Source organism: Alligator mississippiensis, chromosome 10, assembly GCF_030867095.1.
Source record: "Alligator mississippiensis isolate rAllMis1 chromosome 10, rAllMis1, whole genome shotgun sequence".
Classification (NCBI taxonomy): domain Eukaryota; kingdom Metazoa; phylum Chordata; order Crocodylia; family Alligatoridae; genus Alligator; species Alligator mississippiensis.
Genome location: NC_081833.1, coordinates 45,261,013 through 45,285,539, shown reverse-complemented (window position 1 = coordinate 45,285,539; position 24,527 = coordinate 45,261,013). Strand labels below are relative to the sequence as shown.

The window sequence follows — 24,527 nt, the reverse complement described above, 5'->3', positions numbered from 1 at the left end:
CGCATAGGAGTGAATGTGCACATAAGGAACCTGCATAAAAGTGAGGGACACCTGTATGAATTTATATCACTCAACTTCTTCAGCTTTTCATATGTGCAGAGCACTACTATAAGATAGTAGAGCCACAATAAAAAAAAAAAAGAATTCTGTCCTGACATTTTCGTTTACCAACCAAATGACCAGGATCCATTTTGTACAATCAATACAGAAGAAAATTGAAACTCTGGTACCTTGATTCCAAAACACCATACTAGTTTTGTGTGTACAAGGTCAGCTCCACCTGCTCAGGTGGCAGACATAGCCATTAAATCTAAGCAGTCAAAAATATTCTGGTGGACTGTTAGCACGTACATGCATAGGCTAATGCAATGGAGTGCTCTGACATAACTTCTTTAACAACTGTAACTGTTGTCCTATATCAGAAACACTTACCCACCTCTGGAAAGAGGCAATCATATCCTGAAATACTCTCTCAGTGAATCTTTTATTATGGACCATAACAGAGACCTGGACTCTAACTGTATGTTGTTTTTTGTTTGCCAAGACTTGTTTTCAAGCTGAAGAACAAACATGCTGCTTCCCTCTCATTGTTCCCTCCCAGTTGACCAAATTTATGCTGCAGACTAGGCCTCAGCAATTGATTTCAGTAAATCCAGTGGCAGAATCAGAGGGTCTGATTCGCTTAGTGCTTTGAGTAATACAAAAAACTAGAACTCTTGGTTCCAAAGTGATACCTTTTATTAGACCAACTGGAGAATCAAAGAAAATTGTCCTTTTCTGCAAGCTTTCAGGATCCAAGTCCTTTCATCAGGCTTTGGGAAAAGTATAGATGGTACAAGATAGTAAAAAGTGATAAACTGCCTGAGCTGGCTGTAGATAACAGAGGACTACAGAACAGACAAGGAAATAAAGCTATTTTAAGGAAGTTGAAATGAGAGGTTTCAGTGCACAACCTCCGACTGGAATTAATATGAGGTTGCTAGTATACGAGTAGCATTCATGCAGAAGCCACTTGAAAATATTAATACTGCTTTAGTCCATTCCATAAATTATGCCCAAAAGGTTCCTCCTGCACACTGCCATGGGTCTTTGGTATTGTTTCTTCCTATGCACATATACAGACAAAAATTTGCAATTAACTTCACAGTGGACGACAAGCTTAATGTAGTCAAAATACAAGGGTCCCCAGGTTCTTTTACTGCATTGCTATTCCAGTTCTCTTTACCAACTGGGAATAAAAGAAATCTTCCAACTATACTGCTACAGCCTGAAGATTCCCCACAACATTTTTCTCACTGCTGTAATGTGAATAGATTACTAGTGTCCAACATCTAGTTTTCATTACAGACTTTATTCTAAAGGCTGTCATGAAAGATGTTACGTCTCAGCTGCGTGTTCTTGGGAACCCTGGCACAGGATGCAGTCTGTCTGGCTCACCCCCCCTCTACATAAATGAAACTGGTTAAGATGCAGTGAGAGACACACCTAAGACCCTCCAGGTAAGGGTGACAAGAGTGAAACAACTGCCCTAGGTCTCATTTGTATCCAAGATGGAATCAGATGACCATTCATTTACATGAGAGATGGAGAACAGAAAGCCTGAAGCAGAGACTGCAGTGAATTCTGGGACCAGAGAAGCAGGGGAGCACTGCATGATGGGGAATCTGTGCTCCAAATGCTAATCAACCCATGTTCTCACACACCCAGCTCAGCATTTATCAGACCAGTTCTAATCTGGATTTACTAAGGACTTTCCCCCTCCCAGACACACACACACACACGCACACACACACACACACCCCTCTAAGTTTAATAGGCATCTCGGGCCGTACATTCCCTGGTCCCACTATGGGAGGCCTATTTAAACTTGATTGACTAAAGCTCGGTTGCCGGGTTAGGGAATGCTGAGGCAAGAGACCGAGTCAGAGGGGGTATGGGCAACATTTGAACAATGGTTAAGGGTTCATCACAGCGTCCAGCCCGTTGGAGCCCTAATCACAGGTGTTGTCATGCTTTTCCTGAGATGACTGGTGGAAGTCCTCACCACAAAAGGTTATGAGCACCCCAATAATTATCTTAAGTCTATTAAAAGACTGTAGTAAGATCTGGAAAAGTCATGCTAAGCTGAGGCTTGTGCACAACAAGTAAAAATCCAAAATCCTGATGCTGCGAGCTATCTATTGTTTCTGAAGAAACCATGAGATATCCCATCAGTATATCTGCTATCCATAGGAATTTCAAGCTGGCTCCCAAGTATTTGGTTACTCCCTAATCTTATGTGTTTCCTGATTATCAATCAGTTTCTTGAGATGTTCCAAACCAGATAACCCCGTCAATAGAAAAGACAATGATTTACACAATTGAGGATGCTTCGAAGCAGCTGAACTGAGGGTATAAAAATCTGTAAAAAGTGTGGGTCCTTCAAGAAAGAAGAAAACTCCTGTGCTGACACCATCCCATCATTCTTGGGATGCTGGAAGAACAGATCATTTCCTTTCAAGGACTGTGTTAGGAATTTTACCTGTCAGCTTTGAGACTCGAGTACCTTGAACTGGTGAGATCCCAGCTCTCTCTCTCTTTTCTCTCTAGGCATAGATTTCTGAACCTGAACTGTATTAGTTAAGCTTGAGCCAAGTTTCCCCAAATACTTAGTGAAACCAGGGTAGTATTGTAATTGCTTGTGTTTTTCCTTTGCATGTCTATTACTACTAGTATATAGTTATGCACAATTTCCCTTGCAAAAAAACAACATAGAAATATCCCACTCTGATCTTTTCAGTAATTAGTCTTTTGACCATATTAGCACTTTCCACACCCCTGAGTTGACAGAGGGGATATAAGCAGGTACACAGAAAGATGGATTAAGTCGTAAAGGATCTGTAATAAATCACAGCTATGAATCAAAATTTTGTTTTCCAACACTGATAGTCGACTAAAAACCCAAAAATAGGGCTTAACTTCCTTAAAAATCAGACAAGTAAGTAATGAAGCCACTCACCAGGAAACAATTCCATTCAAAAGCAATAACTTGCCCACTCACACTGCTATAGGCAGCATTCGGTCAAAGCATTTCCTTTTCAGTCCATGACATAATGCAGGGGAGTCAGAGAAGACAGACTTTGGACAAAATTGTGAAGCTGTCCTCATCCATTAAAATTTATTTCTGAGCGCAGACATGGGAGAGCTCAACACTACCTTTCACTCCCCTATTCTCCTACTCCTTCTCCTCAGAGTGACACACAGTCCGTGATGCTTTTACTGCAGCTGCTTGGAGGAGGGAACACAGAATCTACAATGGTTCACAAAAAATTGAGGGAGACAGTTTTGACTCCAACCCTTTTGACAAAGGAGGAGTTTTATTTAGGTGTTAAGTATCAGCGTGCCACAGCTGGATTCATGGAACTTACATCTTATTTCCAACCATCAATGGCCTACTTGGTGACTGTGGCCAAGTTATTTCATCTCTGGGTGCCTAATGCACTATCTATGACCCCCCCTTTATACAGTGCTTTGATCTACTTGTGAATGGCACTCTGAGAGGTACATTCTTCTCGCCACGGAGATTCTACTTACCCTAACATTTCAACAATTAAAGAGCCTGAATATATAATAAAAAACAAGCAAAAGAACTTTAATAAAAAAGCGTGAAAGGCCTCTCTCTTCAACCTATAAAATACTACAAATGTACTACTGGGAGGTAACCTTGGAGTACAAACTGCTTAACCAGCACTTCCCTTCTATTTTCTTTCCATTGTGTCCTAGCTCCACTTTTGAAATACCTGGTGTGTATTTCCAGGAAAAAATTTCTCAATCTGTATTGTACAGACATTGTAAGACTAAGGAAGATGTTTTTTTCTGCAACGTCAGAGTTCAGATAGAAGGTTAGATTATGGTCCAGAAACTTCCACTACACCTACCTGTGCTGGAGATAAACAAGCCTTAATTTACAATAGTTATATAAACTTTAACAGATATATATAACCTTTAATACACTTGAGGGAAGAGGCAACATATTTCCACAATAATTGTTATTTTAACCTTCACCTAATATTCAGTTCCTGGCTGTTGCTTACCTTCTGGCTGTTCCGATACAATATTAGCAAGGTAGAAACAGTGAGCTAGAAATGGGAGTCCTTTCCTAGCATCTGACACAGCAGATCACTGTGAAAATTCATGCCTCTCTGAACCAGTTCCAAGGGTGCTGCCCCGCCCTACCTTCTGCCTGACATCAGGCTAACATAGCTAGCCACCTATACTAGAACATTAATGAAATATAATTTTCAGGATTATAGTGACTACATAATCCTAACCTATTTTTTATCCAGATACATCTGATTTACATCAAATTGAATATTAATGAGCTTTGAACAAACTGACTCTCTCAATTTCATTGCTTTTGATCTATTTCAAGCCTTCCCTAAAAGCATTTTAACTACCTGTTGCATGTTACTACAATTTGATTTTGCAAAAGTGCAAAGTAATTGCTACAACTGAAATGAATCAATACACCTTAGGGTCATGACGCAACTAAAAGCTTAAATTCTTTGGCTATAACATTTACATTCTGGGTCACAAACATAAGATTGCCAGTATTAAATATAACAGTAAGCCTTTAGTAGGAGCCTAAGTCTAATTCAAACACAAAATTCATTGCTATTTGGCAGTCTGAGTCAAGTCTGTTTCAGGTAAAGGCTCATCAATGGAGGTCTTCATACCCGGGAGACTAGTCCTTCTCCGGGCTGCAGTCTCTATCTTCCTCACCAGGTCAACATCCCATGGATGGGTCACATAACTAATTGCAGATCCAGACTTCTGGCTACCCACACGCCCAACACGCCCTACCCGATGGAGATAGTCCTGCAGGGTGTCTGGGAAGTCATAGTTAACTATCAGCTCCACGCGGCTAGTATCCAGTCCTCGGGAGGCTAAATCAGTGCAGACAAGGATGTCCTTCTCTCCCTTCTGGAAGGCAGAGAAGATACCTGCTCTCATGGCTGCAGGCATCTGGCCCTGCAGTCTCAGGTGCTTGACTTTGTGATTATCAAGGATGTAGCTGAGCCAGTTGACCGTGGGGGCCTTGTTACAGAAGACCAGAAGGGCTCCACTGGAAGGGCTCCGGACTTTGATGAGCTGCAACAGCTCAGACACTTTGTCTCTACCTTTGATCCGGACAAATTTCTGCTGGATGTGGGGTAGGAGGCAATGCAGGCTCTGACTGACGAGCCTGACAAAGTGGCCAATGTCACTAAACTTGCTCAGCAGCCGGCTCAGGCCTCCAGGGAAGGTGGCTCCGACAACCACCAGCTGGGTTTTGACATCCCACGGATCAGCCAAATCCTGGGGGCTGCAGGTCAGGGGAGCATGCGCCAGCACCTCCTCCACCAGCTCCAAAAACGTGGGGTCCAGCAGGGTGTCGGCCTCATCCAGCACCAGGCAGCTGAGCTGCTCCAGGGTCACCATCCGCTTCCGCAGCGCCTTGCACAGGGCCCCCGGCGTGGCCAGCAGCACATCCAGGGAGGGCTCCGCGCACAGCTGCCTCTTCACGCTGCCCATGCCCCGGCCGCCGCCGATCTCCCGCACCCGCAGTCCCAGCGGCCGGCATAGGGAGGTGGCCACGGAGCGCACCTGCTCCGCCAGCTCCCGTGATGGCAGCAGCACCAGGCTGAGGGGGCTGGGCGCCGGGCCCGAGTGCAGCTGGGGCCGGGGCCCCACGAAGAGCCGCTGCAGCAGCGGCAGCAGGTAGGCCAAGGTCTTGCCGCTGCCCGTCTCAGCGGCACAGATCGCGTGGCGGCCACGCAGCAGGACGGGGATGGTGTGGCGCTGCACGGCCGTGGGCCGCCTGAGGGACAGTGCGTCCAGGGCGGACACCAGCGCCGGCTCCAGCCCCAGTGCCCCGAAGGACGAGTCGCCCCCCTCGGCCTGCGGCGGCGCGAGCGCCGGCGCCAAGTCCTGGGCGCGCTCCAGCTGGAAGTAGTCGCCGCAGGACAGCCGGTGCTTCCAGCCCGCCGACACCAGGCGCGGCGCCTCCCAGCGGCCCAGAGTCAGGCGGCTCGGCTGGCTCAGCTCCCGCCGCCGGCTCCGCAGCAGCAGCTTCCCCGCCCGCGTCGGGACCGCCAGCTCCGCCGCCGCCACCCGCCGCCGCCGCCGCCGCTGCTGCTGCTGCTGCTGCCGCCGCGCAGCCCAGGGCACCCGCACCACGTGCTCCGGGGCCGGGACCCCGGCCCAGCTCCGAGCCCAACGCAGTAGCACGAGCTGCACGAGCCCCCGGGGGACCGCCGCTCGCACCGCGCTCAACGCCATGGCCGCGCTCATGTGGGGGTGGCGGGCGCCGCGTGATGACGTCGCTGTCGCACTCAGCGGGCGCGCATGCGCAGTGTGCGGCGGTGACCGGGTGCTGCGGCGTGAGAGCTAGGGCCGGGTTCGGGCAGGTGAGCGCGCGCCAAGTCCCCTCCCCCCTGCCCCGGGGTCGGGCCCTGGGATGCGGTGCTAAAGGCAGCGCGGGCCTGGGGCTCCCCCGTCGGGAGACGGTGCCGCGGGCCGGAGGTTGAACGCCCCTGCTCCAAAGGGTGCGAGAGCAGAGAGTCGCGTCCCCCTCTTCCGTTTTAGTCCCAGCTCCGGCTTCGTTTGCTTGAAAAGCCGACTCCCCCCACTTGGGTAAATTCAGTAAAACCAAAACGCGGCCCCCGCCGGCTCTCCGACCCTTATTTTCTTCAGCTATTGCCTACCTTAAAGAGCCGGTGCCTCAGTCGCACGCGGCCCCCACTGACAAAAGAGCCCCCTAATTAACCTTGTTGCTTGTGTGAGACTCTTGCACTGCATCTCAGAGCCCCAAGGCTGATACCCTCCAAAGCCTGAAGCCAGGAGGAAAGATGAGGGTGGCGGGTCACTTGCTGATGAGATTTGCTGCGCTCTGGAAAAAGGAAAGGTTGATGCCCAGCTCGTCTTTCCATTCTCTTTACAGGTGGTCCTGCCGTTCCTGCTGGTATCTAGCTAGTAAGTAGATTTCATAGACATTAGGGTTGGAAGGGACCTCCGAAGATCATCGAGTCCAGCCCCCTGCCCCAGGGGCAGGAAGTCAGCAGGGGCCATAGGATCCCAGCAAGATAGACATCTGAATGTCTCTTGAAGGTGTTCAAAGTAGGCGCTTGAACCACCTCCAGTGGCAGGCTATTCCAGACCTTGGGGGCTTGGACAGTAAAGAAGTTCTTCCTTACGTCCATCCTGAAGCAGTCCTGAAGGAGTTTGTGACCATTTGACCTTGTCATCCAATGGGGCACTGGTGAACAGATGTTCCCCCAGATCCTGGTGAACAAACTTATAGGCGGCCACCAGATCACCCCTGATCAAGGCTGAAGAGTCCCATAGCTCTCAGCCTCTTATCATAAGGTCTGTGTTCCTGACCTCTGATCATGCATGTGGATCTCCTCTGCACTCGCTCAAGCTTTTCCTCATCGTTTTTGAATTATGGAGCCCAAAACTGGGCGCAGTACTCTAGCTGTGGCCTCCCAAGGCCAAGTACAGTGGGAGAATAACGTCCTGGGCTTTGCTTGAGAAGCATCTATGGATGCAAGCCAGTGTTTTGCTCACTTTACTAGCCGTAGCATCACGTGGAAGGTTCGTGTTCGTCTTGTGGTCAATCGTGACCTTTTCGTCTAGTACTAGCCAGCATAGCACTGCCGAGCCTATAAGGATGCTGTGGGTTTTTCTTCCCAAGGTGAAAAACCTTGCATTTTTCGGTGTTAAACATCATCAGGTTCTCATCTGCGCATTTCCTGAGCCTGTCAAGGTCAGCCTGGATGGCCCTCCTATCCTCAGGTGTGGACGCTTTACCCCAGAGTTTGGTGTCATCAGCAAACTTGGCCAGTCTGCTTCTGATACCAATGTCCACATCATTAATGAAGACGTTAAATAGTATAGGCCCAAGGACAGAGCCTTAAGGGACCCCACTGGTCACTGTGCACCACGACAATTGACTTACATCAACCACCACCCTCTGGGTCCAACCACAAAGCCAGTTCCCCAGCTAGCAGATTGTGGTGAAGCTGAGGCCACAGTTGGCCAGTTTTGCCAAGAGGTGATAATGGGATACCAGATCGAAGGCTTTTTTAAAGTTAAGATATATGACATCAATCTCTTCTTCATTGTCCAGGTGATAGGTCACTTGGTTGTAAAAGGAAATAAGATTGGTCAAGCAAGACCTACCTGTGACAGACCTGTGCTGGCTATACCTCAGGATGTTGCCATCAGCCAGTCTGTTAAGAATGGCCTCTTTCTTTGATAATCTTTTCTAAGATCTTCCCCAGAATAGAGGTCAGGCTGATGGACCTGTAGTTTGCCAGATCCACTTTCCTACCCTTCTTGAAGATAGGCACCGCACTGGCCTTCTTCTAATCTTCAGGCACTTCACCAGAGCAGCAGGAGTTCTCGAAGATTCGTGCCAGGGGCTGGGCTATGATGCTTGCCAGCTCCTTGAGTACTCTGGGGTGTAAGCTGTCGGGGCCGGCTGACTTGAAGGTGTCCAGCCTCTCAAGGTGTTCCTTCACAAGGTCAGCATTGATGGAGGGTAAGGAATCATCCTCACCCAGGGGTTCCTGTCCTGTAATGGGCAGGGGTGCCCCTTGGAACTGGTGAAAAACTGATGCAAAGTACCCATTTAGCAAGTTGGCTTTTTCCTGTGTGTCGGTTGTCAGTTGTCCCATGGTTTAGCAGGGGTCCAATGTTGCTCTTGCTTTTCCTCAGGCTGCCCACATATCTAAAAAGGACTTTTTATTGTACTTGGTACTTGTAGCTAGTTGGAGTTCAGTTGCAGCCTTGGCTTTCTTGGTTTGCTTGTATTCTGCAGGTCTGGACCTGTGCAGAATATTCCTCCTTGGAGGTGGAACCAGTCCTCCATCTTTTGTAGGTCTTACTTTTTAGATGCAGGAGGTCTGCTAGTTCCCTCCAGAGCCAAGGGGGCTGCTGTGCTCTTTTGCTGCCTTTCCTCTGAGACGGAATAGATTTAGCTTGTGCTCCCTTGAGGAACAACCACTCATCCTGAACTCCCCTCCCCTTTGGGTCATGATTCCTTAGGGTCTCACTGACAAGCCTCCTGAGCTTGTCAAAGTCAGCTTTCCTGAAGTCGAGGACTTCTGTATTGCTGACTGACTTGCCAGCTTTCTGGCAGATGGTGAAGGTGATCAGCTCATGATCACTGCCACCCAGCTTCCCTTTGATTGTTAGGTCGCTGATTAGGTCATCCCCTGTAGCCAGTACCAGGTGAAGCAGCGCTTTACCTCTCGTCGGCCCGTTGATTTCTTGCGTCAGGTAGAGCTCATCCACACACGAGAGAGCTTTGCAACCGCTCTGATTTGGCTGAGCGCTCTTCCCACGAGATGTCTGGGTAGTTGAAGTCTCTCATGATAACTATGCATTGGGAGCATGCATCTTCAGTCAATTCCCTGGCGAACTCCTGGTCAAGCTATTGATCTTGGGTAGGAGGTCTGTAATAGACTCCCACCATTGTGTCCCCTGTTCTGTGTTCCCCCACAGATTTTAACCCAGAGGGTCTCCAGTCATCCACCCTGGTTGCCCCCTTACCGGCTTGCAGGGATGCGTAGCTTTCCTTGACATAAAGAGCTACACCCCGGCCCCTTTTGTCCACTTGATCTCTCCTGTACAGGGTATAGCCATCTATACCTGTACAGTCCAGTCATGGGTGGATGCCCACCAGGTCTCCGTTATCCCTATGACGTCATAATTATTTGTGTTAAGCAGGCAGACAAGTTCCTTCTGTTTATTCCCCAATCTCCTGGCATTTGTGTACAGGCAGACAAGTGTCTCTTTAGGGGCCCTTGCCTTGCCCACAGCTCGTTCCAGGGCTTAGTCAGGGCTGGGCTCCTTTAAGTGCCTTGACCTGCTGCCTTTGCAAGGGTTGCTCAACGGGCCAGCAGTGGCAATAGTCCCCCCCATCCCCTGGTGGGCTTAGTTTAACCAGTGGTTAATTTTAAGATTGCTCTTTCCTCACTGGTGTGAAGTAAAAATACCACAATTTTCTCCAGCAAAATTTCATATCTTATTTGTTTCATAGGTCTAGATTGTAGCCATGTTGGTCTAAGGACATAGGCAGACAACATTGTTTGGGTTCAGCCTGAAGAAGGGTGTTTGTACCCAAAAGCTTGGAAAAAAGAATTTTCCCAACTATTTTAGTGGTTCTAATAAAAGATATTGGATTTACCCAAAGAACCTTGTCTGACTATGTCCTTAGACCAACATGGCTACAACCTGTACCCCGAAACACTTTTTTCCAGCCATGACACTCAGTTGTTTTGAGTGTACTTCGCTACTGTAACCTGCTACATGATGGCTGCATCTTCTAACCTGGCACTTTCCAAGGTGGGCTCTCAACTATGCTACTCTCTTACCTGCCTCTCTGCAAGGTGGGGTTTTAGCTGTGTTATTCTCTTACCTGCTGATGGGGCAGTGACCCTACATTACAAAATTCTGTCAGCACAGTTATGTCTGTTAGGGGTGGGAAAAGATTGATGGACATGGCTGACGTGTCTCTGCTGACAAAACTCCCAAGCAGATGCAGCTCTGCCAGCAGAAGGCAGCTTTTGTTAGCTTAGTTCCCCACTTTGTGGGGGACCTAGTTTAGTTCTGATGGAAGAAAAATTCCTGCTGGCTGACCTGACTTCCTCAGTTAATGCAGAAGTTTGTAGAGCAGGCTTTCATTAAATGCCACTGGCTTGTTGCTGTTAGTTGCTGCTTGGCCAAGGTGCATCAGTGATGTTGAAATGTTATTTTTCACTGCCCTGGGGAGAAAACAGCGAAACGGAAACAAGACTGAGCAAAATGATGCCGATGCTATTGCATTGGCATTGTTGGAGCTGTCTATAGGCAGGTTTAAAGCAACAGCATAACAATGTCTTGCACTCATGCAAGGAACCCTTTTAATGAAAGCTTGTAAAGACCAAATCTTCCATAGAAGCTTCCTACTCACCAAGAATGAATGGATTTTTTTCAAGTCTTATTGGCTGTGTTTTTTATATTTTATTATGATTTGCATCGCAAGAATGTCTTATGGTGCAGGGGGAGAGTTCTTTAGGATGGGGATTTGCAGTTCGGTAGTCTTTCTGCACAGTCAGTCACAATGACTACATTAGAAGGTAACATAAGTTGATCTTAGGTACTTCTACATTTTGCCCGTCTCTCTTAGTGGTAGTGCTATGGATAACTGAACTTTCAGAGAACCGAAATGGAAAGGTATAAAAGAAAGTGGAGAAGCACAAAGGTGCAGGAGTTCATGAATAACAATATCGGACATTTTAGGAGAGAGATGAATAAGTGTGTTTTTCTTAAACCAGAAGTCTCTTTTAAAGCATTCACTGTCTCCTTGTACATGCATTGTGTAAGATAATGAATTTTCATAGTACTAATAAGGAAACAGCATTTTTAGTGAATCCTCGTGGACGCTAGGTCAGGCTTAGATCCTGAGTTCAATTATTCAGAGGCACATCCTTTTTTCACGTAATTTAATTGCTCATTTTCTTTATTCTTGAGTCTGTTTTAGTACAGCTGATGTTCTTGGCATTTAGGTTTAGAAATTATGAGATAATTTATATTCTACGGTTGGAAGCAAGAACGAATTGATTTGTCTTTTCTCCAAGATCTGTTTTGCACTTCAACAGTAGTTTAGATTTACCAATGATAATACTTTTATATAAGAACAATTTAACACTTTTTAATGAAAAGAGATCTAGTGAATTTGTTCAGATTGTCCTTCATGTGTAATTTATGGGATAGCACAGAGCAGGGGTGGGCAAAATATGGCTCACGAGGCCATTCTATTCCCCCACGGGCTATCAGCCCTGTGAGCTGCAAGCGGCTGCAGCAGGGGGGGCAGGGGAGGAGCCACTTTTCCCCTGCGCTCAGCTTTTCCCCAGGCTCCTTCCCGGCACGGAGGAAAGTGGCCCCTCGCCTACCCTGTGGCTGGCACCCCGCTCGCATCCTGCGCGGGGCTGTCCGGAGCAGGCACAGGCAGCCCCATGCAGGCTGTGAGCAGCTACAGTGCGGGGCACGGGGTGGGCGAGGGGCTGCTTTTCCTCCCTCCGCACTCAGCACCAGCTTGTGACCTAGCCCCACTGCCAGCCTGGGCCCCACGCCAGCTCCGGGCTCGCCAGTCGGGGCTGCGCGTGGCGACAGCAGCTGCGGCCCCCCCCACTTGCCGCACCAGACAGTGCTACCGCTGTCTGTGAGCTGCCCAGTGCGCGGGCTATGGGCAGGCAGCAGCAGCAGCAGCCAACACTGCCCGGCATGGCAAGCAGGGGGGCCACAGCTGCTGCCGCCGACGGGCAAGCCCAGAGCTGGTTTGGAGCCCAGACTGGTAGCGGAGCTGGGTTACAAGCTGGTGGTGCGCGTAGGGAAAAGCGGCCCCTCACTCGGCCCATGGCTAGCACCCTGCACTGTGGCTGCTTGCAGCCCGTGTGGGGCTGCCTGTGCCTGCTCTGGACAGCCTTGCGCGGGCTGCAAGTGCCTGCAGCAGGGAGCGCTGGCCATGGGGCGGGTGAGGGGCTGCTTTTCCCCACGCTCAGCACCAGCTTTTTTCCTGCCGGTGAGCAGGGGGTCGGGGCTGTGCACTTCCCCCCACCTGTACTGTGGGCTGCGGGGCACTGGGAGTGAGTGAGCAGGGAGCCAGTGGGAGCATGGGGCCCACACTGGTGCCCTGGGGCCAGTGCTGGTGGGGCCCAGAGCAGGGTGGCAGAAGCACGGGGTCCCAGCCAGCAGGAGCTCTATGTAGCCGGGCCAGCTCTCCCCTCTCCCTGCTGGTGCAGCCCAGCCCGGCTCCACAGACCCCTGCCAGCCTGTGCCCTGCTTTGGGCCCCGCCGGTGCTGGCCCTGAGACATTGGTCCCAAAACATTGGGACGTTGGTCCCAAGATGGTGACCAGAGGTGGAGCACCTGTCAAAGGGCAGGGCTAGCCATGCAGCCCTCGACAGCCTGCCAAAACTGGGTAAGTGGCCCTCCGCCCAAAATAATTGCCCACCCCTGGCACAGAGGATCAGATAGAAGGCTTAGACATTTTTTAACTTGAATAAGTAAAAAGCTAGTGTATGAAATGCTACATTCATTAAACTCAGCCTGACAGCTCAGTCCAACAGTTAATGTTTCTCCAAGTGAGAGTAGTTAGTTTGTAAACTGAGTCATTTCAGCAGATGTTAGCAAAAGTCCGGCTGTGTAAAAACTGACTAGGATAAAGAAAATAAAATAGGATTTAGTCATATGTTGTCAAAATAAAAGGGAAGTATGTGGTTCATGGTTCACATTTGGATGAGTTCTGTTTACCAATTTAACAAAGAAGATAAAAAATATGACTTGAAAGATCAATTTCTGAGTCATGGAATTGAAATCAATTCAGTTCTTGCCACTAAGTCTATTCAGTCAGTTTGACCCTGCCCAGAAGCATTTAAGGAAGAGAAGACCAAGAAGGATTATGTATAATTTCATAGATTTCACAGACGTTAGGGCTGGAAGGGACCTTGAAGATCATCAAGTCCAGCCCCCCTGCCCCAGGGGCAGGACGTCAGCTGGGGTCAAAGGATCCTAGTAAGATAAGCACCCAAACGCTTCTTGAATGAGTTCAGAGTAGGTGCCTGCAACCCCTCTGGAGGGAGTCTGTTCTAGGTGTTGGGGGCTCGGACAGTAAAGAAATTTTTTCTTATGTCCAGCCTAAAACAGTCTTGGAGGAGTTTATGACTTTGGTCCTTGTTTTTCCTTGGGGCACTCTGGTGAACAGACGTTCTCCCTGATGTACACCCCTTATATACTTATAAACAGCCACCAGGTCCCCCCTGAGCCTGCGCTTTTCCAGACTGAAGAGTCCCATGGCTCTCAGCCTCTCTTCATAAGGCCCATTCTCTTGCTGTCTGATTATGCACATGGCTCTCCTCTGGACTTCTCTCAAGCTTCTTGACATCCTTCTTGAATTGTGGAGGCCAGAATTGGATGCAGTACTCCAGCTGTGGTCTCACCAAGGCTGAGTACAACAGGAGGACGACATCCTGAGATTTACTTGAGAAGCATCTATGGATGCAAGCATCCGTAGATGTCTCTTATACCAAAAGAGACATGTTGGATGTCGCCAATTCAACTTGGTGACACAGTTGTCCATGGAATTAATTGTAGAGAAGGATCAAGTTATAAGCTATTGTCTGCAGCAGACAGAAAGAAGACTAGATGGATCAGCCAGTTCTTCTGTTGTTAAAATTCTTATGCGTGAATGGGACTAGCACTGATAAGTAAGTCTTAGTTGGGACTTAGAAGTCAAAACACTGGCTGCATACATGTGTTCAAATAATGTGGGAGAATTCTCCCAGGTTTGGTCTCCTGGTCAAAAAACTTACCCAGAGATGCCTGAACACATTTAAATGCTGAGCCCCTGAAGAGCAGAGACCTTGTGGGGCTGATGCTGTGCAGCCAAGGCGCCTCTGTGCACACATCTCAGCCTGCTCTGCAGACTCCCTGTCTACCCAGAGAGAGAATGGCAACAGTGCGTAGGGCAGCCCTGATTAGCTCAGAAACAGGCTGTTTCTTTGCAGTACAGTGTGGGATTGCGAAAGGGGCATGTTCTGCTCCCTGTTTGGCTAGAGCAGCAAAGTCCAGTGCATGACACTTTGTCTCCTTGGGTAGTGGGAGCAAAGTACCTTGGGATGCTATAGGACAGTGGTGTGGCTTCTCTCAGAAGAGATTGCATACAGATATTTGCTGTCCCAGAGGACTCTCTTGGGAGTGATTTAACCGTGGTTGTCCCTGGGTTATTTTTCTCCTGGAACAGCCATCTTTGCTCTCGGAGAAGAATTCTGAACATCTGTACGCTCATGGTTTTTCTTGAAAGATGCATTAGAGCAATGCTAACTATTTTGGGGGCAATGTGTGTTATGATACATAGCAGACTGTTCAGATTCCCTTTCATTTTCTCTTGAAACTTGGATGATTCCTGAATCTGTTTTTAATAGGGCTGTCAATTAATTGTAGCTAACGCATGCGAATAATGCCTCAATCGGTTCTTGCATTAATTGTTTTTAATGTGTTAATCGCACACATGGTTTTGGAGCCCATGCCTTGACTCCACTCCACCACCTTCAGGCTGCCCAGCAGGACAGTGGTGGCAGCACAGAGGATCACAGAGCAACCCAGGCGCAGTCTCCGGGCTGCTGCAGCGGGGGTGGGGGGGCGAGGACACCCACAGACACAGACATACATAAGCAGCTGCAGACTGCATGCTGTGTGTAGAGCAGCGCTGTGCTGCTAAGTCTGTGGAGAGGGAGGGGCAGGGGGAGAGGATGGGGGGGGCAGATTGAGGCCCCTTCATTGAGGGGAGTGAGGCAGGGGCCAGGGGCAGGCACTGGGGTGAATGGGGCCCTGGGACCAGGGCAGGTAGTCGGACAGAGCCGCGGGAGGCTCATCCAGAGGCATGGGGGTAGGGGTATGCAGCACCCTGCTGCCTTTGCCCCGGGAGCCACGCGCTGGCCGCACCATATGTCCCCTGCCCACCTGGCGGTGGGAGATGCAATATGGTGTCACACAGCTCCTGGGGCAAACAGGGCACAGAGCTCCATCTTGCAGCGGACAGCCTGCCTCTGCCCTGCGTACAAATCGGGGGCACATGCCCCCCATGCCTCCCCTTGGGTATGTGCAGTAGTGGGGAGCTGTGCCCCCGTGCCCCTGAATGAGCTGCCCACAGCTCTGTCCCATGACCTGCCCCAGCCCTGGGGTCCCATTCGCCCCTGCCCCACTCCCTCCCTCACCATGGGGGCCTCAACCTGCCTCTTCCCCTGCCCCTTCCCCTCCACAGACTTACCAGCACAGCACTGTGTGTGTGCATGCGTGCCTCTCAGTCCCAAGCCACAGACCCCCTAGTGCTGCCCCCCACTGGACCCACAGTATCTTGCATCTTGCCAGGGTATGCAGGGGACCCTCCACCCCCTTGGGCTCCAAATCCCCCACACACACCCCCCAACCATACAAAGTACCTCCATAATTTTGCATAATTTTGAGTTTTTCTGCACAACGTTTTGAGTTTTTATCTGTGTGATTAAAATCGCAATTAATTGCGACTAATTTTTTTTCTTGCACAACTAATCACAATCAAGCAAACTAGCAAACTTCCTTAATTTCTCCATCTCTGACTGTTTTGCAAATGGCTCGGAAAGGGGAAATTACCTTTTTCCTTGCTAGATGAATGTTGTTCATCCAAGGTGACGTCAGTCTTTTGTTCTTGACTGACCTTAAATTCAAAATGAAAGATTCAATTGTGGATGATGAAAAATAAGTGGGTAATATGAGCATAACTGGCCTAATTCTTTAGAAAAGCTAGATTTCTTTCCTGTATGTAGAATTTTTGGTATTTCATGCTTACATGCGTTTAGCTCTAAACTTTACTAGTAGTTCTTAGTAGAGACATGGTAAGCTAGTATTTCTGTTGTGGTCAGGCAACAGAATTCCTTGAAACTGTTCAGTTAGAACTTGAACTGGAATAGATGTCAACGATCAGCTTGTCACCTGGTATACAGACTTTGGGCATTTATAGACTGGAATAGGTAACATGTTAGATATTGTATGGCGAAAATCAATTAAACAGAGTAGGGAAAGACAATTCAGAAGTAATCTGATATATAAGTACACTGCACAATTTCCAATGTGTTGAGAATAGACTTCTTTAACTCAGTTATATTTCTTATACAGTATTGGCAAGGAAACAGCTATGCTCTGTAGCACAGCTCCACTGAAGCCAAAGTATTCTCAAACACTTTATCAAGCATTCAGTCAGTACTGAAAGGCAATATGTAGAATTAGCATGAGTATCTTGAGTATATTTTATCCCGTTTCATTTAATTGGTAATATATTTCTCCTTAAACCATTCTCCTCCAATTCATAATCTGCCTCTGCTCTTTCCTTAGTATCTGCCTGTGCTCTTTCCTCCAGGTTTTAGCTGGTGATATTTTCCCTGTTTATTAAGAACCAGTGTTTTTTTTTTCTTAATTATCCCCATCCTGTGTTGTCTTACTGCAGAGACTGTGTTAGAAACCTGGCAGCTTCTGATTTTTCTTGATTGTTTCTAATAGGTGTTCCTTGATTCTTAATATACCTGTGCAGACATGCTTTTCAATTTATATTACTTAGTACTACAACACTCCTTATTAATTGTAACATATACTTGATATTGGATTCTATTTTAATATCTTAACATTTTGAGTATGACTTTCATTTGAACTCTTATAGCATGCCTGAAAATGTGTGGGTCCAATTGAGCTATTGAGTAGAAGTAGAAATTTTAGTCACTTAATTTAAAATCAGATTGTATGGCTTGAAGGAAGGAAGGGGTGATAATTTTCCAAAAGCGCTGATAGTTGGCCATTTGGTTTCTGATGAGCACTTGACCATGTGTTAATGAGCACCTACAAAACACTTTTTAAATAAGCTTTAAGAAAGTACATTCTGCAAGCTTTGGGCACGTCTGTGTCTTTCTTACCAAAGCAAACACATATTTAAGAAAAATAAAATGAACGTTGCTTGTAGGCAGAATGCCTTGCTGTATGATAGAGGTGAAAAATTCTGGAATCTCAAATTCTAATCTTTCTAACTTTAGAGACTTTATCATGGCCATTCTAACACCCATGAATCACTGGAGATTTAGAACCTTTAGATTGGGGCAGGCAGTTATTTCAGGCAGAGGGCTGCTTAATGAGGTTTGAGCTATTGAGGGCTGCATGGATAGCCCCAACCCTTGACAGGTGCCCCACCCTCTGGCTGCTATCTTGGGACTGGGCATCCCACCCCTAACCCCTGACCTTTGCCACCAGAAGTCCCTCCCCTTGTCCCCTGGAAATACTCCTTTTGGGAGGGGGGAGTTGCCATCTTAGAACCAGAAAAAAAACCAAATTATACACTAAAAGTCATATATCTTCTATAACTTATTTTAATTTTATTACAAAAAATATTTTTGTCGTGATTTGTGTTTGTGTACTGTATACAGAGATGATTGCATAATAACTCAAAAATAAATTCTTAGTCCTGTATATTGCGGGGGGGGGGAGGGGGGAGTTTGTGAGGGGGTGTGGCTACACGTGGGGGGCAAAGGGTATGTTGGGGTTGTGTAGCATTTGTGAGGTCTGTGTGTGTGGCTCTGGAACACATTGGTCTCTGAAACGCATTGTCCTCTCCTGCAGTCAATGCAGGTGAGAGAGGGTGTGGGGGGGAGAGATGTGGGGATCCAGCCCCCATGGCGCAGCAGCAGGTGAGGGCAGTGGTGCCTGGCTCTGGCCAGCGCTGCACTTTGCAGCAAGGAGCACAGCCCCCACTGGGCTATTTGTTTCCCTGACATTCCCCACACTCATTGGGCACAGGAGGGAAGCCCCAGGCACTGGAGTCATCTCCTCTCCCCGCCCCTCCCCCCACTGCAGTTGCTGCCCCCGCTGCCTGTTAGAGCTGCGTGCCATGGGGGGGGGGAGGGGCTCCCATACCTCTCCCCCCTCACACTCATATGCTGCCCACCTGAGCTCTGCACTGCTGCCACCCCCCTGGGCAACGCCTCCGCACTGCAGCCAGCCCCAACCCCAGCCCTGCGCTCCCGCCCAGCTGCAGCCCTGCCCCCAGCTTCCTTACTTGCTGCCAGGAGGGAGCTGGATGTTGGGGGAGCCTGCAGCAGAAGCCCCACCTCGTGCTAACAGAGCAGACCCTTTTGTCAGCAAAGGTGGGAGTAAGACATAATACGATACGTTGGGGGTAGGTGTAGGTACCTCGCTCCCACCCTCGCTGGCAGAAGGGCTAGGTGGGACACAATTCATTGCGGGGAGCTGTGGACTGGATAAAAGTGCCAGGCAGGCCGGATGTGGACCACAGGCTGTATTTTGCCCACCCCTGCTTTAGATCCACAGGCCTCTGTTGTTTGACGTGACAGCAGCTGCTGCTGTTTACCAAGTGATTGACAGTAGTAGGTTCCAACCTTGTACACAAAGCAGCTCTAAAGTTTGAGACATTTCACTTATGGAACTAGTTTATTGGTCAACAAGGAAGAAATAGTGAGACTTAGGGACCTTGGATTCCATTTCAGGCACTGGATAGGAGTGTATTTTGGTGGTCTCATACTCTTCTGTTCCATCTTTACCCAATCCTAGACAAAGAGGTGTCAGCCCTTATCAAATTTGAAGTCTCTGTTCCCTGGGTTCAAAGTATAGAATTTTGAAAAATTTCCACGTGAAGTGTTAGTGCTGGGCACTCTTATCATAGATGATGCTATAATTATTGTAATTCTGTAATTATTTCAGGAGAGAGATTTTTCAGGTAAGTTTCTAAGTGAAGATGCTGCTTTACTTGCAGTATTTGTATGCTGTGTTTATAATTTTGGGACAAGACTACATATAGTTGTTTTATCATGATGTATCATAAAGACTTGTGAATAATATGCAATAGTTCTTCTAAGGCTGGGAGTGAAATTGTGTGCATTTCTCAGACAGGTGGTTTGTAAAAGCCACTATGCACTATGAAGTTAAATACTAGGGGGAAAAAAAAATTTGTGAGACGGTGAGATTACTCACTTTAAATCAGTTTTCTTTGAAAAAGAAAGGTGACCCATCAACTTTAACTTTTCATACTAAACTGCAGATAAATTCCTGAATTCTGAATAGGGAAAAGTCTTGATTCTTCATGTCCTTTGGATAGAAGGGGAAAAATGTTAAGTTCTATTTTTTTACTTGTTCTGTTTTCTGTTTCAGATCATATAATAGAAATGACTGTGAAAACAGCAACACTCTGTTTCAGAGGAAAGAACATTTTGGCTCCAATGGTGCGAGTTGGAACATTACCAATGCGTCTTTTGGCTCTCGATTATGGTGCTGATATTGTGTACTGTGAGGTATGGAAGGCTGAACTGATGGAGCAGGCTCTATTTTTTCATGATATGGAGACAAACTGAACAAAACTGGTGTGTTACTCCATAGTCACGTCCTCCTATGGCAAAGAGTTTAATAGTTACTTTATGCTCTTCACTTTCAAAAATTATCTTCATTAAAGTGTTAAAGGGAATGAATGACTCAGGTTATTTGGAGAAATAGTCTTATTTTGTTGCTATTTACATACTGCTCTGGTTGGTCATGATAAAATGATCAGTTTTTGTCAGGTTGTGAAATAAAATATTGTGGTTTCAGTTCATTTATTCTGAGAATTACAGATAAAGCCATAGCTGCTAGCAGTATGTCTACACCTGTTGGTATTACTTACTGGTAACCTCTGTTTATGGGATATAATTTCATAACAACCCCATTAACTTCCACCTAATAAAAACTTCTTAATGGAAAAGAATTATTCCCCTTTTAGAGGTGAGAAATAGAAACAAATTAAGGCAGTTACTCAAGGCCATACTGAAAATCTATTGTGGAGTCAGGAGTTGACCCCAGATCTGGGGTCCAGGCCATTTTTCCCTTCTAAGGAAAAGTGCTGAATCAGTTCTTCTGCTAAAAAAGTAGAAAACATTAGCTTCTTGTAGCATCTAATGAGAGCTCCAGGACACTATATAATTTCTCTGGTGAAAAGGCTTATGACACTCTCCAGGACAGTATGATGATCCAGAAAGTTACTAAAAAGAAAGAGGGAGAAAGGGGACTCCCTTTGCATTGACCTTTTAGTAAGAGAATTAGTCTCCTGGCCTAGAGGTTGCTTTTACCTTCAAGCTTCATAATTACCATAGGATGTTTCATCGATGGATCACTGATCTAGTCTGCTGTTTCCCAAAGGGAGCCCAGTCCTTAATTCCTAGTATCCAACTAGCATGTGAAATTTTGTCCCCAAGCTTGCCTTTCTAAAAGGGTTTGGTAGATTTTCCTTGAACATGGCCTTGGTAAGGTCAGAAAGGGAGTGGTGGTTCTGTGAAAAATGAGCTCTTGCTGATTTATGTGTGTGTCTGTCCTTTATATTTTTTTCTGCAAGTGTTCATTTTGGTGTGTAGTTCCTTTTTAATTTCACCTATGTAATTACAGTTTGGTACATTGGATCAAGTGTATCACATTTTGGGAAAGGCATATGTAGGATTTATAGATTCTGATGGATTTATTGAGGGGGACGTTATTTGTAGCATTGGAAATGCTACTACAGTTTAAACACCTATTGTTAATAAAAAGCGGTGTCCCACTTGATGAATCAGGCAAGGTTAGGGGGTTGTTTGAAAGCCTGGATTGGAAGGGTCTGGGATTAAACCTCTTAAAGTCTGATCTTTGTTGAATATAGGCTGAGTTGTTTGATGATTCTTCTAATTGGTTCTAGTGTGGGGATAGTAGTTGACAACCAGGGGTGTGCAGCCACAGGGGTGGGGGAAGGGGGCATTGCTTGTATTGTAGTAGGTTACTTGAGTGTATTTGGGTAGCTCTTTTAAAGATGCAGCTTGTTTTTCTACTGGAGTGTTCTTGTTATATAAAGGCAGATTTTAGACTGGCTAGGTGAGCATCACGAGCATTCTTCTCAGAGCTGACATGGTGGTAGCTGAGGGCCTGACTGTAGATTACATCTTTTGAGTTATGTTTTGGGATGATGGCAGGTCTCATGGATATAAATATGGTGGTCTGGGGAGTTTTTGGAGCTGGTGGCTATAGAGCACCATCTTGGATGTGGATTCTGGTGTCTAGAAAGTTGATGTTAGTGTAGAAATATTCCCGATAAAGTTTGATCAAGAGGTGATATTTGTTACACCTGTGGTGGAAGTTGGTAAGTGAGTCTGTGTGTTCAGTCCAGACTATGAAAATACATAAATAGTAACTGTATGGGTGAAACTAAACAGCAACTACACACCAGAATGAACTCACAGAAAAATATAAAGGACAGAGAGAGGAATGGTTGTAGGAGCACATTTTTCACAGAACAACCACTTCCTTTCTGACTTCATTCTCATCATGCTCAAGGGAAATCTACAAAACACCTTTAAAAGTTGAGCTTGGTAACAAGAATTTGTAAACTGGCTAAACAATAGGAACCAAGGACTAAACATTCATGACACACTATAATCTACTTGATTCCTGAATTTTTCCTACACTTTACAGGTGATAATGACCCTCCTCCCTTTTGAGAGGTCTTGATTTCCCAGTAATCTACCTTCTCCTCCTCTGCAAAATGTTTGTCTACTGCCTCTGGGAATTTTTCCCCCAACCAATTTCACAGCTCTGTCTGCTGTTCTTAACAATCTGCTGTGCTTGCTTTCTTCCTCAGACATGAAGAAAATACCTTACATTCAAAACCTTGTCTGACTCTATCCCAACTATGCAGTTGGTTCCATAAAAGATTTCACCCAAAAAAATCTTTGCCTTTATCATTCTAGTGCTTCTGATGATGCCTGAATACCTTAACTGAAAGAGAAAAAAAAAGGCCACAGAACAAAAAACACATAAACCAAAGCCTTATCAAATGCTGAATGCTTCTTAGGTCCTGTGTAGGTTAACCCAGATCTGCTTTTTAATTGTTTATCTGGGAACAGAATGTCATCATAACCCAAGAATCTTGGTCACAGAGATTGCCAGTCAAAAACCATAAATTGTAAGAACTGTCATATTAGATCTGCAAAATAGAAGTGCTTAATGAGAATTAAGAGGCTTATGTTAGTGAGCAGCAATATGGTAACTGATAACGGAACGTGTAACTAAAGCTAGGAGCAGGGGTACCAGCTCCTGAAAGCTACCAAGAAATTAGTACAGTGGTGTTACTCTGAATATACCTGGAGTATGGTGATGCATTGACCATTTGTTTTACTATTATGAACCATATGGTTATGCCAGATCCCCTCCTACCTTCCAGTTTGATCCCAGACAAGCAAGTCTTCAAGAAATGCCCTACCTTGCGTACTGCATCAGGCAATAGCAACACACTAATATGGCTGTAAGTGCTCCTACAGCTAAATATGTTGTGTCTATTTTGCTACCCTTCCTGGCATTCCCATTAAGTTCAGAGCTCTGCCTCTTTAAAAACTGCTTTTTTCCATTTTCCTTTCCCATTCCACAGTGCTGACATTGATGGAAAAATGCATCAGATTATGCTTTAAAACAGCATTTGACATTGATTAATTTTAGCAGATAAGGTCAAGCAGATTAATCATTACCTTGGGCATGTATTTAATCAGTTGAATTCAAGTAGCCATTACACTCAGTGCTTCCTGGAGTTTAGGATCTTGAATATAATAAACCACTGAAGGACCAAAGAAAATGAGTTATGAAAATTAATGGGTAGATATAGTGCAGCTGGTAACAGTATTTCTCTATGGCAACAGTAGCCTGAACAATAGAAATATACATTCTTCCAGAACTAAGTTGGAAAAAGAACAACAATGATTTTAATGAGATTTTTTTTAGTATAGAAGAAACCAGCTCCTCTGTGCTTCCTAAGTACCAGTGGCTTTCTATAATTTAAAATTTGGTAGTAGGAAAGTGGTAGGAATTAATTATATTAGAAATGTAGTAAAAGTTACAGCACTTTTGTTTTAACTCCTAGGTTCCCATGGCGGTGATGGAGTGAGGCTGGGACTAGGGAAGGGGCAGGGGGAGGGGTGCTGCTCCTGAGGCTGCACAAGGGAGCAAAGCAGAGGGAACTTTCAGTGGGGTGGGGGGACACCAGCCCAGCTGCTGGCTTCTTTACTTTTTGTTCCATCCAGGAAGAGCACATACCAACTGCTGAAACTTCCTTAGCCTGACGAAGGGTTTTTTAACCCGAAAGCTTGCTTAATAATTATTTTCCAACTATTTGGGTTGGTCTAATAAAAGATATCAGATTCACCCAAGGAACCGTGTCTGCCTATGTCCTTAGACCAACACGGCTACAACCTATACCCCATCACATAAGAACAAATTTGTGTATCCAGAACCCACGTAAATTGAGAGAAACCTGTAGTAGGAACAGCCTTATAAGCAATCACACACACAAATGTCAATAGAACTGAGTGAATTAGTCAAGTTGGTGCTAACCTGGTTTATGGCATGTAGTACAGAATGTGTGATCTTTTACTTGGGGCCAGACAGAAATTCTTTTATGGTGAAAGAAAAAGGCAGGATATATTTGTGCCATATTCTAACTCAGTAGTTCTCAATTGGCATGCCACAAAAACCTGCCAGGGGTACCTGGTTGCAGCAGCATTTATCTCCAGCTCAACTGTCCCACGTGCCTCTGTTTTCAGGAGTCACATCAGAGCCAAATCAGGAAGAGCTTTAGCAGGAGTGGCACACGCGCCAGCCGTAGCTAGTCTATAAAGTGCAAATCTACCTTGCCTTCTGCCTGACTTCAGAGTAACACACTAACTACATATATATTTTACAGTGAAGACATTTATTGTCACTGCTTGAATTAATACTTGGAATTAGCCCAACTCATTTAGAAGGGTGACACTGCTAAACATACCGGGAGTAGTTTAGTAGTAGATCATATGGACATGCATAAATTTGGAGCCATTTCAAAAGGGCTGCAGCTGTTATGTTTTAATTGTTAGGTGTGGACAAGCTGAGAATGATACAGAGGTCACTGGCAG

General features: G+C 46.4%; 2 protein-coding genes across 8 annotated transcripts in view; one reads left to right on the top strand and one right to left on the bottom strand.

Annotated features, from left to right (window-relative positions):
- Window positions 1–720: 720 nt before the first annotated feature.
- On the bottom strand, window positions 721–6,332 carry DDX28 (DEAD-box helicase 28). The gene has a single exon (XM_006269312.4). It carries the CDS (start codon window positions 6,310–6,312, stop codon window positions 4,654–4,656), a length of 1,659 nt encoding a protein of 552 aa, XP_006269374.4. The 5' UTR covers window positions 6,313–6,332; the 3' UTR covers window positions 721–4,653.
- Window positions 6,333–6,356: 24 nt separating this feature from the next.
- Window positions 6,357–24,527, top strand: part of DUS2 (dihydrouridine synthase 2) — a 56,261-nt gene continuing 38,090 nt past the window's right edge. For 2 of the 7 annotated variants that reach the window (XR_009455245.1, XM_059713770.1), the window contains exons 1-2: window positions 7,621–8,563; window positions 19,750–19,889. Coding sequence is in view for 6 of the 7 variants with exons in the window: in XM_059713770.1 (XP_059569753.1) it covers window positions 8,452–8,563; window positions 19,750–19,889 (252 nt within the window). In the remaining variant the exon portion in view is untranslated. The other 5 variants (XM_059713771.1, XM_059713772.1, XM_059713775.1 and 2 more) reach the window with 5 other exon arrangements.